Genomic DNA, 12,841 nt, shown 5'->3' with positions numbered 1-12,841 from the left:
TGCCACTGCCTGTCTAGTCAGGCCTACCCACATCCCTGGTTCTCATGCTCACCAGTGGGAGTTGCATCCCATTAGAGAGGCTCCCACAGTTGCCTACTGGGCCCACTCTTAGTCCCCAATCTTACACTCTGTAGGTGGTTCTGCAGTCTAGCTTGACAGGATTTCCCCTCAATCCTAGCACTTGCCAACCAATGCTGTGGCAAAGCCCAACCAGTCTACACTTATTCTGGCTCATGCTTTCACCAGTGCATACAGTCAGTTAGCCCAGCTTGGCTCTCCCCCTAACCCAGTTCACATGCAGGCCAACAGGTGTTGAATTCTTGCCAGGTTTGGTCTACCCCCAGTCATAGTTCTCATGTTCACTGGAGCACTGTCACAGCAGGGGAGCCTGTGCGGCCTCCCTGTGGGCCTTGCAGCCCTCCCCCGGGTCTCACATGTGCTGGTGGTACAGCGGCCCAGTCTGGCATGGCCTGCCTCACCTTGTTATTTGCCACTGGATACTGTAGCCTGGCTTGACCCAGTCTACGCCCAGTTCCAACTCATGCTAGTGGGTGTTGTAGGCTAGCCAAACACATCCAGTTTCTAATCCCAGCCCTAACATGAACTGGCTGGTGTTGTAGCTGGACCTGGCCTGTCCCACACCCTGTCCTGGTTCTTCTCAGTTCCAGCAGTAGATGTTAAGTACTGGCCTAGTAGGTGTTAAGAACTGACCCACCCCCAGACCTGACCCACATGTACGCTGACAGGTACTATAACCTGGTCTGATCTGGTCTGGGCTGCTTCCAGTATTGATTCTAGTGCTCACCTGCAGGCAGGAACTGCATCCTGACAGATGATTTTGTTTTGTTTTGGATTTATTTTACTTATTTGAAAGGCAGAGTTACAAGAATGAAGGTGGGGGGAGAGAGAAAGATCTGCTATGATGAAATAGTTGAAGCATCTAGAGCTGGGTTGGTGTGAGGCTGGGAGCCTGGAACTTCTGGCCTTCTTACATGGCTGAAGTAACCCAAGGCTTTGGGACATCCTCTGCTATTTTCCCAGGCTATAAGTAGCAAGCTGGATTGTAAGTGCAATAGCCAGAATACAAGCCAGCACCCATCTGGGATGCCAGTAGGATATGCCACTGAGCCAGTGTCAACAAGGCCAGTTTCTAAATTCATTTTTTAACAAATTTCTGACAGCCTTTTATTCTTGCAATGGGATTCCTGAACTGCTCTGCTTGCTTTTTCACAACGAATTGCATTTTCAAGGCTACACGTTGTTTTCACTGCAAGTTGCTCAGTGTCCCTGGAAACAAGTATCTTATTCAATAGAAATGAAATGGTTCTATTAGAGCAGCTACCTTGTTACCTAATACCTCTTGTCAGAGGGAAAGCAGTCAGTTAGTTGTAGGCTACTGATTTTCAACCCGAGATTGTGGAAGGAAGTCTTATTTACACTGTGCCCAACTCAATCCAAATAGTCTGTACTTTCTTGAGACTCTATTCCTTTAATATCCTATTTCTGGTCTTGTAATCTCTAGCCCTTTGCTTAAGCACACAGACACAAAAATGGAATTTCAGGGAAGAAAATGTGATATATTTCATAGGGAATGAGAAAATGGAGTAGCCTGGCCTGATAAAGAATGGAAACAAATCAGTTCCAGGGATCTTAAGAGCAACCATTTGTGTCTCATCATTGTGTTCTACTATTAAAATTACATCCCTGGATTCTCAATCCTTGCTTGTATCAAGTCATTTTCTTAAAAAAGGAGGGTGGGGTAGGATGTGAATGTTTCCTGAACCAATTGTTTGCCCAGACCTGCATATTTCAAGAAAAATGTGACTATTCAGTGCAAACACAGTTGTGAGAGCTATCCAACAACATCCAAGCTCTGGACACCCAATATAAAAGGCAAAATCTATACTACAGAAGGGGCCAGTGCCATGGTGTATCAGGCTAACCCTCCACCAGTGGCACCCATATCCCTTACGCGTGCCGCATATCCAGTCTGCTTTACTTCCAACCCAGCTGTTTGCTAATAGCCTGGGAAAGAGCTGAGGACCACCCAAATGACTGGCCCCTGCATCCACTGGAGAGACTGAGAAGCAGCTCCTGGCTCCTGGCTGCTGGCTTCAGACCAGCCCAGCTCCGGCTATTGGAGCCACCTGGGGAATAAACTAGCAGATGCAAGATGTCTCACTCTGTAACTCTGACTTTCATTAAAAAAATACTGACTTTTTATTTAAAAAATAAAAATACGTTTAAAAAAGCCCTGTAATATAGAAAATCTATGGAATGTTTCAGGAAAATTTACAGACTACTAAGAGGCTGATGTTCCATTCCTGGGGCTTTATTAGTTTGCTAAGTTAAAGCTTCCAGAGAACTTTATTTTTTTTCCAGAGAACTTTTAAGTCTTAGCTACATTTTAGCTACCCAGTTGGTTTTTATTTTTTAATATAATTTTTAAAATTAGTTGAAAGGAAGAGACATACACACACTCTTACATACAAAAAGAGACAGAGGTAGCAACAGTCCCTCCTGTTGATCTTTCATATGTGATATTAAAAACATAAAAATCAAGACTTCAGGAAATATTTGCATGTTGTGTGAGTCTTAGTTTATTCATAAGGTCAGTCTGTACAAATCTGTAGCAGATGGATGTTTCCACTGTTAATCAGAGAGAAGGAATGTGGATTACTTTAATAGCTAGGCCCAAGCCAAGAGATCCTGATGTATCTCATCTTCAATACACAAGCTCAAACTCCCTCACCCAGGAGGAAACATCACTGTTCCAGGACTGACATCTTTTCAGGTATTCCTTACTTATAGGAGGACAATTGATTAGATTTGTAGGAAGGTAATTGATCAAGAGAGGACTTTGGGAAGCCTTGCCAGTGTGGAGCCATGGCCAGCTACAAACCTGTCAGAACACTCTGGGAGAAGTTGATATGGAAATGCACAGGCTAGGAACTCCCTAATTCTCAGGTTTAGAAAGGTGCTTCCTCTAGGAGGCAGAGGTGTGGGAACTCCCATAGCCTCAAGTCAACTTTTTTCTTCTCTGTTGATATGTAAATTTCACAAACCCTCCTCCCTTGTGCCTATGCGACCCGCAATCTTTAAAAGTCTGATGCTCTTAATATACTTTAGCTATTGACCATCAGTCAGTAGTCTACCTGTATGATTCTTGGCTCCACGCACTAAGTTCATCACTGCCAGACAGTGGGCATTTAGAAACAGTTCAAAAATATTAGGTTTACCTCACCTATTGATACCATAGCAATATTAATTACTAAATACCATTGGAATTAATGTTATGTGATTACAATGATCATGATACAACTGAGTAAGATCAGCATTAGGTTCCCCTGTCCTCTGTCATTTCTGTCCTGGAATAAGAAAACAAAAGGGCATCCCCTTCATAATAATCACTGGCACATTCTTCAGAAATATTTTCACACTTACAGTCAGCCATATAAGTTTTCCAAAATTGTAACTGTACTTGAATGCTCAAGTTTTATTGTTGCTGATAAATATTGTTAGCTATTTTCCTTCTAGGTTCACTTTGTTCATTTTCAAGAATACGTCTGTCAAATACCCAGATCTGACCAACCATAGTTTACAAATCATTCCTCAAGTAAAAATGGAATTCCATGAAAAAAGCAGCTCAGTGTTCATCTTGAACAACTGTATATTTTGCTTCAAGACAGGCAATGTGCCAGTTGCTGCAGCAAAATGCTTTGTGTTACTTCTTATTGCATCACACAGAAGATTAAAATGGCATGCACCTGGCAACAAGATTTAATAAAATATATAACTTTATTATAAGTGAGCACTTAATGAAAGACATTTTAGTTCGAAACTGGATTTGTGCTTAAAAATTGAGCATGTGGTTTTAAAGAATATAATCACCCTATGTGATATATGTGATATATCCCTTCGGGATATTACCTTGATATATTCTCTGCATTTGCACATTTAGTGCAAATGTTAACCCAATGGAAAATAGCAAATAGCAACCTAGTGTTATTTTGAAAATAGTTTTATTTATTTGCTTCTCACCTTTTTTAAATTTGGAAGGCAGAGCGACACAGAGATATTCCATTAGCTAATTCACTCCAAAATGCCTGCAATAGCTGGGACTGAGCCATACCATAGCTTGGTTTTTGGAACTCAAACAGGATTACCTATGTGTGTGGCAAGCACCCAAACATTTTAGCCATCACCTACTGCCTCTCAGGACACGCGTCAGTAGCAAGTTGGATTCAAGAGAAAAGCCGAGACTCAAACCCAGGCATACCAATATGGGATGTGGTCATCCCAAACAATGTCTTGGCTGCTGCACTAAATGCCTGCTCCTTGAAAACAGTTCTGATTTAATGGCTTCAGAAGTGTGCAGTAGTCTATATATCACATATTGAGATCTACTGATACAAAATATGATTCCAATTCTGTGTTAAATAATTCACAGAGATACACATAACAAACATTTGAACAAATTTTCACCCAGTTTCAATTATGTGAACTTTTGTCTAATGCCACAACCTCCCCACTATGGTTAATGTCTTTTTATACCAATATAGAACCATATCACAGCTTTAAAACATATTTATTTAATTTTTAAAAGATGTATTCGTGTTTGTTTGACAGAGCCATAGGCAGAGATAGACATGCATACACACACACACACACAGACACATACACACACACACACACACACACACACACACACACACACACACACAGATCATTCATCTGCTGGTTCACTTCTCAGATGGTTACAGTTAGCCATGTCTGGACCAGGCCAAAGCCAGGAGCCAGAAACTCCATCTGGGCCTTTTCAATGGATGTCAGGGGCAAAATTTTGATGCTTTCCCAGGTGCAGCACCAAGAAGCTGAATCACAAGTGCAATAGCTGGGACTCTAATTAATTTGAGAGAGCAAGCTCCCATCTTTTTGTGTACTCCCCTAAATGCTTGCAGAGGCTGTGACAGCCGTGCTGAAGACTGGAGCCAGAAATTTAAACCACATCCCCTTTGTGGGTGGCGGAAACTCAATCATTTAACTAACTAGCACTGCTGCCTCCTAATACCTGCATAGTGAAGCTGAACTCAGAGCCACAGCCAGGCATTTTATTTTCTTTTCTTTTATTTATTTATTGGAAAGTCAGATATACAGAGAGGAGGAGAGACAGAGAGGAAGATCTTCCGTCCGATGTTTCACTCCCCAAGCGAGCGCAATGGCCGGTGCTACGCCGATCCGAAGCCAGGATCCAGGAACTTCTTCCAGTTCTCCCAAATGGGTGCAGGGTCCCAAAGCTTTGGGCTGTCCTCAACTGCTTCCCCAGGCCACAAGCAGGGAGCTGGAAGGGAAGTGGAGCTGCTGGGATTAGAACCGGCACCCATATGGGATCTCGGTGCGTTCAAGGGTGAGGACTTTAGCCGCTAGGCCACGCTGCCGGGCCCAGCCAGGTATTTTCTTTAAAGACTTTATTTATTTGTTTGTCTGTTTTTTAAGGCAGAGTTACACTGTGGGAAAAAGGGAGAGAAATATCTCCCATCTGCTAATTCACTCCCCAAATGGTTGCAATGGTGGAGGCTAGGACAGGTAGAAGCCAGGATTCAGGAGCTCCTTCTGGGTTTCCCATGAGGGTGCAGGAGCCAAAGCACTTGGGAAATTTGCTGCTTTTCCAGGCCATAAGCAGGGAGCTGGATTGGAAGTAGGGCAACCAGGACACGAACCGGTGCCCATTTCAGACTCCAGTACCATATGTGGCAGTTTTATCTGCTACTCCACAAAACTGGTCCTGATCAGTCAGTTTAAAAAAATAAAGATTTAGGTATTTTTATTAGAAATGCAGATTTTACAGAAACATGCAACAGAGAAAAAGATCTTCTGTCTGTTGGTTCACTCCCCAAATGGCTGCAAAGGCCAAAACTGAGTTGATTTAAAGTCAGGAGGCAGGGGCGTCTTCTGGTCTCCCACACAGGTTCAGGGTCCTATGGCTTTAAGTCATCCTCTCCTGCTTTTCCAGGCCACAAGCAGGGAGCTGGTTGGGAAGCAGAGCAGCTGGGACACAAAGTGGCATCCATATGGGATGCCAGCCCTTACAGGAAGAGGATTGGGCAGCGAAACCATCAGGCCAGTCTCCAATTCCTTAGTTTTAAATGGTTATAAGATATTTTATTGCATGAGCATACAATCTATTGGTTACTCAGTTCCACAGTGTTAGACGTTTAAATAGCTTCTAGTTTTTATCTCTTAGAAGTAATGCTGAAATATGTTCTTGTATATTCCTCAGTGTATGATTTGATTATTTCCTTAGGGAGGAAAATCCTCTAAGTAGAGTGCATGGTCAAAGGAAAATGCATCTTTAAAACTTCTTATAAATATTACCAAATTGCTCTCTAGTTACATTATACCAATATGTAATAGCAGTCTACCCTTTTCTCTATTCCAGAAATCTATTTCTATGCTGCCATGGCCTCTCATGCACTTGTAGAAAATTATTTTGTGAAAGGTATCAGGGAAGAAAACTGGTATACCCTCTGAATTTTCTTTTTTCATCACTTCAATAGGCTAGGAAGGGGAGGAAAGAAGGTACATCTGTGAACTCAGGAGTGGGGAGTAGGTTCCCATGAAGTCTTTACCGCTGTGCCCTTCCAAATAAAGAAACCAGTGATCTGGGCCAAGACTCCTTCTGTCATGCTGCTGTTTCTCATCATTTGAAATAGTAATTCATATTGTCATATGATCCCCACAGCAACCTAAGACCCCCAAGTGGCCCCACACTCCTCTTCCTTGTCAGGACCTGCAGCATGTCAGACAGTCCTTCTTCTTTATAGACCTACAGCCAAGGGGCAGGTAGTAGATATTAGTTCTTTTGTTAATTTTTCAAGTCTCTTACTATCAACATAGCCCAACACTTTATTCTTTAACAAATTTATTTATCTGAAAGAGCTATAGGCAGACATGGGTGAGAGACAAAGAGAAAGAGATCTTTCATCCACTGCTTCATTCCCTGAGTAGCTGCAACAGGTCTCTTACATGAACGGCAGGGGTACTGGTAATTTGGGCTATCCCTTGCTGCTTTTCCAAACACATTGACAAGGAGCAGAATCAGAAGATCAGCAACCCGTACCGGTGTTAATAGGGGATGCTGGTATTTGGTCCATCATTTTTGCTTCTTTCTTTCTTTCTTTCTTTCTTTCTTTCTTTCTTTCTTTCTTTCTTTCTTTCTTTCTTTCTTTCTTTCTTTCTTTCTTTCTTTCTTTCTTTCTTCCTTCCTTCCTTCCTTCCTTCCTTCCTTCCTTCCTTCCTTCCTTCCTTCCTTCCTTCCTTCCTTCCTTTCTTTCTTTCTTTCTTTCTTTCTTTCTTTCTTTCTTTCTTTCTTTCTACTTTAACATTTTTAATTGGAAGGTCAGATATACACAGAGAAGAGACAGAGAGGAAGATCTTCTGTCCATTGATTCACTCCCCAAGTGGCCACAATGGCTGGAGCTGAGCCAATCCAAACCCAGGAGCCTGGAGGCTCTTCCAGATCTCCCACACGGGTACAGAGTCCCAAGGTTTTGGGCCACCCTCGATTGCTTTCCCAGGCCACAGGCAGGGAGCTGGATGGGAAGTGGGGCTGTTGGGATTAGAACTGGCGCTCATATGGGATCCTGGTGCATTCAAGGGAAGGACTTTAGCCGCTAGGCTACTGTGCCAGCCCTGTCATTTATAGTTTTAAAGGCTTATTTGTTTATTTACTTACTTAAATGAGAGTCAGAAAAAACTGCGTTGGTTTTCTACCCATTAGTTCATTCCCCAAGGGGTCGCAAAAGCCAAGTCTGGGCTGGTTCATCCCCAGAAGCCAGAAATTTCATCCTGATCTCCCACATGAGTATTAGGAGCCCAAGTACTTGGGTCATCTTTACAGTTTTCCTGGGCACATTAACAGGGAGTCTAACCAGAAGTGGAACAGCTGGGATTTGAACCAGTGTTCCCACATGAGAGGTCAGGGTTGTAAGTGGTGGGTTCACTCACCGTGTTGGACCCTAAAGTTCCCTTTGTCATTACTTGATTTCACCCTTCATCATTTCATCCCTGGTTTATTATAACTTCCTAGCAAATGATCTTCTTTCTAGTGCCCACCCCTAACCTCATTCCAGCTCTAATCCATCTTGCACATTTCCACCCGATAATTTTTCCTTCTGTCAAAAATGTCCAGTGACTCCCAGGGCTTCCATTCCAGCCACACTGGCTTCTTTCTTATCACAGTAACAGATTTTCCCACTTCCAGTTGAATCTTTCCTCTAACCTACTCCCCCTCCTGGAATACCTTTCTATGCTGTCCTTCAGGTCCAGCCTAAACATACTTCTCCTTTTTGAAATTTTCTCAGCAACCTTTGCTTTATTTTAACCATAGAGCATATATTTTACAATGAACAAATACCTATGCACTATTAGTAATTCTTTCCTATTTATGTACCTATCTCTCTGGTTAGCTTTTAAATTAAAGCATAAGAACAATGTTTTGTCAGTTGAAACACACAACTTTATTGATGATACACAGTGAAATCTTTGGTGGATAAATTCAAGTCAAAACAAGTAATAGAATAGTTGGCCTTTTGTAACGGACAGGTACACTGTCAATTCACATAGAGGAACCAGAAAAAAAAATATTGTCATCCAAGCAGCACAATTAACATCACAAATGTGTTTTCAGTACAGGAGGACAATTTTATTTGGGTATTCATAATAGGATTAAACTTAAAGCTGGCGACTGTCACATATAACAACACTCCAGATGAAACCTTATTCAAAACTGACAGATGAAAGGATCCCTTTACACTAAGTGTAAAAGCAGTAACTTCGAATTTTCAATATTTCCAGACTACAATACCAAGATTTTTTTTTTCCAGGCTCTTGAAAGCACATAACCCATCAGAATTTGTTCACTAGTTTTATAACTTTAACCTTCACCAAGAGGTCGTGGTGATTAGCTAAGGCTCGAATTTTCTTAACGCACACTCCGGATGTAGTGCACAAGTAAAAAAGGGAGCCTTTATTGAATTCTCTGTAGTTGAACACTTCTGCTCTGAGGTTGTCATAGATGATCTCAAACAGAGTAAGGGCATTGATAAGAATTTCAGATTCCACATAAGAATTATAGAGGGAACTGAATGATGCTGGCACTTGGGTGCTGAGGAGTTTTTTGAGCATATCTGGATTTTCAGCAAAATTCGAAAGTATTTTCAAAATCTCAACTTTGATTTTTCCACCACCCTGAGACAACAAACGGAAAAAATTTGCAATGGAATTGACAAGCAGATGTTGGTAGTCATTAGTAATAGTCATGTTTGTCAAAAATTTTAGTCCAACTACCTGTACTGCTGAGTTTAGGTTAGAGGCCATTATATCATCCATCACTTTATTCATATAGACCTGAAGCCGGCCCTGATTTTCATAATTCTCACTTAGGTTATTCATGGCCATTAAGGCTTTTTCCTTAATGTGGGGATCAGTTTTGTTGATCATATTTGCAATAATAGGAAGGCCTCCCAGTTTGCGAATTGTCTCTTGGTTACATGAGTAATTGGCATTGTTGCTCAGGGTGAGCAAAGCTACCTGTTGGATGAAAGGATCATCTGATTTCTGAAGCAAGGCAAGAACTTTCCTAAGATCTCGGACACCCAGGATCTCGTCAATTTCATAAGGAAAGGGGCGCTTCTGCATGGCAACAGGTCTTTTTCCCTTCCCTCTGAGCTGGATCTCAGGCTCAGAGTCTGAGTCAGACTCTGTGTCAGTCCACCCAGATTCCCCTTCCTCAGAATCAGGGACTTCAGCCAGGAAAGCTTGTCCCCCATTAGCAGAGGCTGCAGCAGCTGCTGCAGCTCCATCTCCAGGGCGGAAGCCCAACCCCAGTTCATCTACTTCCACTTTATTTCTTTTACCCTTGCCCTTGCCTCCAGTCCGGGACCTAGCACCACCCTTGGCTCCACCTTTTGGGACAGCTCCAGTGGCTGCCCCAGCCTTAGGTATAGCTCCAGTGTGAGCCCCAGGAGTTGCTTTCTTAGCAGCTGCTGAAGTTTTAGAAGATCCTGAAGTCTTGGGAGCTTCAGCAGTCCCAGCATGTCCTGCTGCCCCAGTAGGTATTGAGGGCACAACAGCCTCAGCCACCTCTGTAGGTGTTGCCACTCTGACAGCATCAGCTGCCTCAGTGGGTGCTGCCACTCTGGGAGGTTCTACTGCCTGGGTGGCTGCTGCCACTTGGGTAGGCGCAGCTGCCCCAGGAGGTACTGCTGTTTTAGGTACCTCAGCTACGCTGTGAGCTTCTGTCACCTTGGGAGGCTCTGCTGCTGCAGGGGCCTCTGGTACCATGGGAGGTGGTGTCCCTGCAGAATCTACAACAACCCCAACTGTGGGTTCAGCCTTAGGCCCAACCCCAACCCCAGCCCCATCTGCTTCTCGGGCCTGACTCCCTGTCTCACTGTGAACAGCAGTGCCAGCCACAGGTGGGGCCACTGCCTCAGCTTTAGCTGTGTCCAAGGCAGCGGCTTCATCCTGAGGCCCATCCTCAGCCCTAGCACGGACTGGGGTTGGGGGGCTAAATCCTGGTCCAAGATCAATTGTAAATCCTGCCTTTAGCCCAGCTCTAGCCCTGGCTCCAGTCCCAGCCACAGCCCGGTTCTTGGGCTTGCTTGGTCTCTTTTTCTTCTGGTCTCTTCCCCTTGTGTATTTATAGACACAATACCAGGCACCGGCCCCAATCACTATCCCTGCGGCTACGCAGCCAGCATCTCGAACACGACTCATGGTGCAACTCTGGTGGTTCTCTGATGCAGGCCGTGGATCTGGCTTGCCCACGTGAGATGTGTGCTAGTCAGAGCTCAACTCTCTAGGTCAGGCTTACAAGTTCTGCCAAAGGAGACCAGGACCTAGGGGATAGAGGATAGAAATGAGGCTTAGGGCTCTGGCTCAACTCTTGTCAAGCCAGGCTGTCTTGGAGGAGACATAATGCATAATGGTTGCTAGCACCCAGACACAGGTACCAGCCAAGACCTCCATTTGCTTATTCAGACACCTAGTCATTTAACATTTTTTTTTTCCTTTTCAACCCCAACTCACCTTGCCAATGGCCACACCTCCAATCTTCCCACACCTAAATGGGGTATGGGAGGCAGTACACAAAGCTGAGGGAAAGCAGAAAAAACAAAAAACGAAAACTTTGTCAGCTCACATTGAGATGACCCCACTCCATCCCCATCCTCACTCCCAGGGTCCTGCATGGTGCTTAGGCACATACCTGGGCAGTTTGACGTTTTCCACTCTGCCTCTAGTTGTGGAGCCCAAAAGACAGAAACAAACCTGTGGAGCGATCACAGCAAGGGTGATTCTGAGGGCCAAATTGTGCTTCCTTTCCTGGTCTGAACTGCAGTGAGTGGAAAGATTCCCATTCTCAAGGCTTCTCTTTGCCGCCTCATCCTCTCTTTTCCAAACTATTAACTCTAAGATGGATGCCACGCCCCTTTCCTTGCACCAAAATCCGTGGGCGGCGGACAAGGGGGCTTTTTTTTTTTTTAAAGAGAGAAAATGCAGGAGCCAGGGCCTCTAGTCCCAGACTCTGTTCTGCTTTCTGTCACGCCTACACCAGGGGTCTACGGACTGCTCCCATTCCCCACACCGACCTGCAAGGCTCAGTGCTGCTGCTTTCAGTTGAGCTTCATCCTAAGGACGGAATGCAGGACGGATATACAGACTGCAGACACCAGACTCGGAGCCTGCTGCGTGGATCAGCACCTAGGACAAAATCCCCAGTAATGAAGTGCTTTTTAGTATTCCCATAACAGAATGTCAAAGCACAGCAGCTCTGAGTTCCCTGCACTCTTCTCCCCTCCCAGGCCACCGCAGTCCCCACCTTGGGCTCAGGCTCTCCAGGCATTCCACCCCTCCTTTTACTTTGCCCCGCCCCGTCCGCCATTTCTCCAGGACCCGCCGCCACACCCCTTCTTCTGCACCGAGCGGGAGGGGGCGGGGCGAGAGTGCAGCGAAAGCTGGATGGGACGCGGCACAGGAGTTTCCTGCCAAACGATCGAGCCACCCTTCTTTAGGTCCCCATTTCTTCACTCTCCAGCCCACAGGCCCGACATTAGCCGCAAAGTCGGCCTCCTCAGTTTCAGGGGGCGTTTCTCTTCGCCGGGCTCCGCCTCCCACCCCCCACCCACGTCCCCCCCGATAACCGCCATTTCTCTCGTCTGCATACCCGAAATCCTTTTCCAGGACGGAAAAGACGCCGCTGAAGGGTTGTATGGATCACACGTGTCTAGAAAGCAATCGGAAATTTACACGACAGAATAATACCAGCTCGTCTTGCGGTCCCCTTCCCGTGATGTCCATCTATCCTACAGAGGCTGGCAACAGCAAAGCACTGGGGGCTGGTCGGAAAAGGGAAGGGCGGCGGGAGTGGGGGAGAGGTGGAATGGTTTGCAAAAGGGGGTAGGAAAGAACATTGCATACCCCTCCGGAGCACCCTTTCCCAACCTCCAGGCTGGCCTTATCCGCGCTGCCACGTTTATTTCTCTCCCCTTCTGTTAAAACCGGACAGGATGCGAAGTGCGGGGCCTGAGTGTCAAAAACAAAGCAAAAAACACTGGCTGGGAGAAGAAGAGGATTCCCCGCAGTTTGTCAAAGTCTTTACGGCCTCCGCCCCGCCCCCACCCAAACAAGCGGAGTCCCAAGCCAGGGGTCTGGACCGTCCGCCAGGAGCTAAGCGACGGAAGTGCGCCCATGGCCTCTGGCTCCCTCATCGTCAGGCCATTGCAGTTCAAGGGTGCCAGGCCGAGTCCACCCTCACACCCACCTGCCAGGATTTCGGGAA

At 45.3% G+C, this 12,841-nt stretch overlaps 1 protein-coding gene across 1 annotated transcript; it reads right to left on the bottom strand.

Moving 5' to 3' along the window:
• Positions 1-8,500: 8,500 nt before the first annotated feature.
• ARMCX2 (armadillo repeat containing X-linked 2) lies at positions 8,501-12,287 on the bottom strand. Its single transcript, XM_040999656.1, has 5 exons — positions 12,227-12,287; positions 11,652-11,763; positions 11,270-11,331; positions 11,092-11,156; positions 8,501-10,901 (listed from the first exon to the last, which is right to left on the bottom strand). Exon 5 carries the CDS (start codon positions 10,777-10,779, stop codon positions 8,908-8,910), a length of 1,872 nt encoding a protein of 623 aa, XP_040855590.1. The 5' UTR covers positions 10,780-10,901; positions 11,092-11,156; positions 11,270-11,331; positions 11,652-11,763; positions 12,227-12,287; the 3' UTR covers positions 8,501-8,907.
• Between the last annotated feature and the right edge of the window lie 554 nt (positions 12,288-12,841).

Source organism: Ochotona curzoniae, unplaced genomic scaffold (genome assembly GCF_017591425.1).
Source record: "Ochotona curzoniae isolate NIBS_2020 unplaced genomic scaffold, NIBS_Ocur_1.0 scaffold_1852, whole genome shotgun sequence".
In the NCBI taxonomy this organism is placed as follows: Eukaryota; Metazoa; Chordata; class Mammalia; order Lagomorpha; family Ochotonidae; genus Ochotona; species Ochotona curzoniae.
Note: the sequence above shows the minus strand (reverse complement) of the source record. Positions and strands in the feature narration are given on the sequence as shown.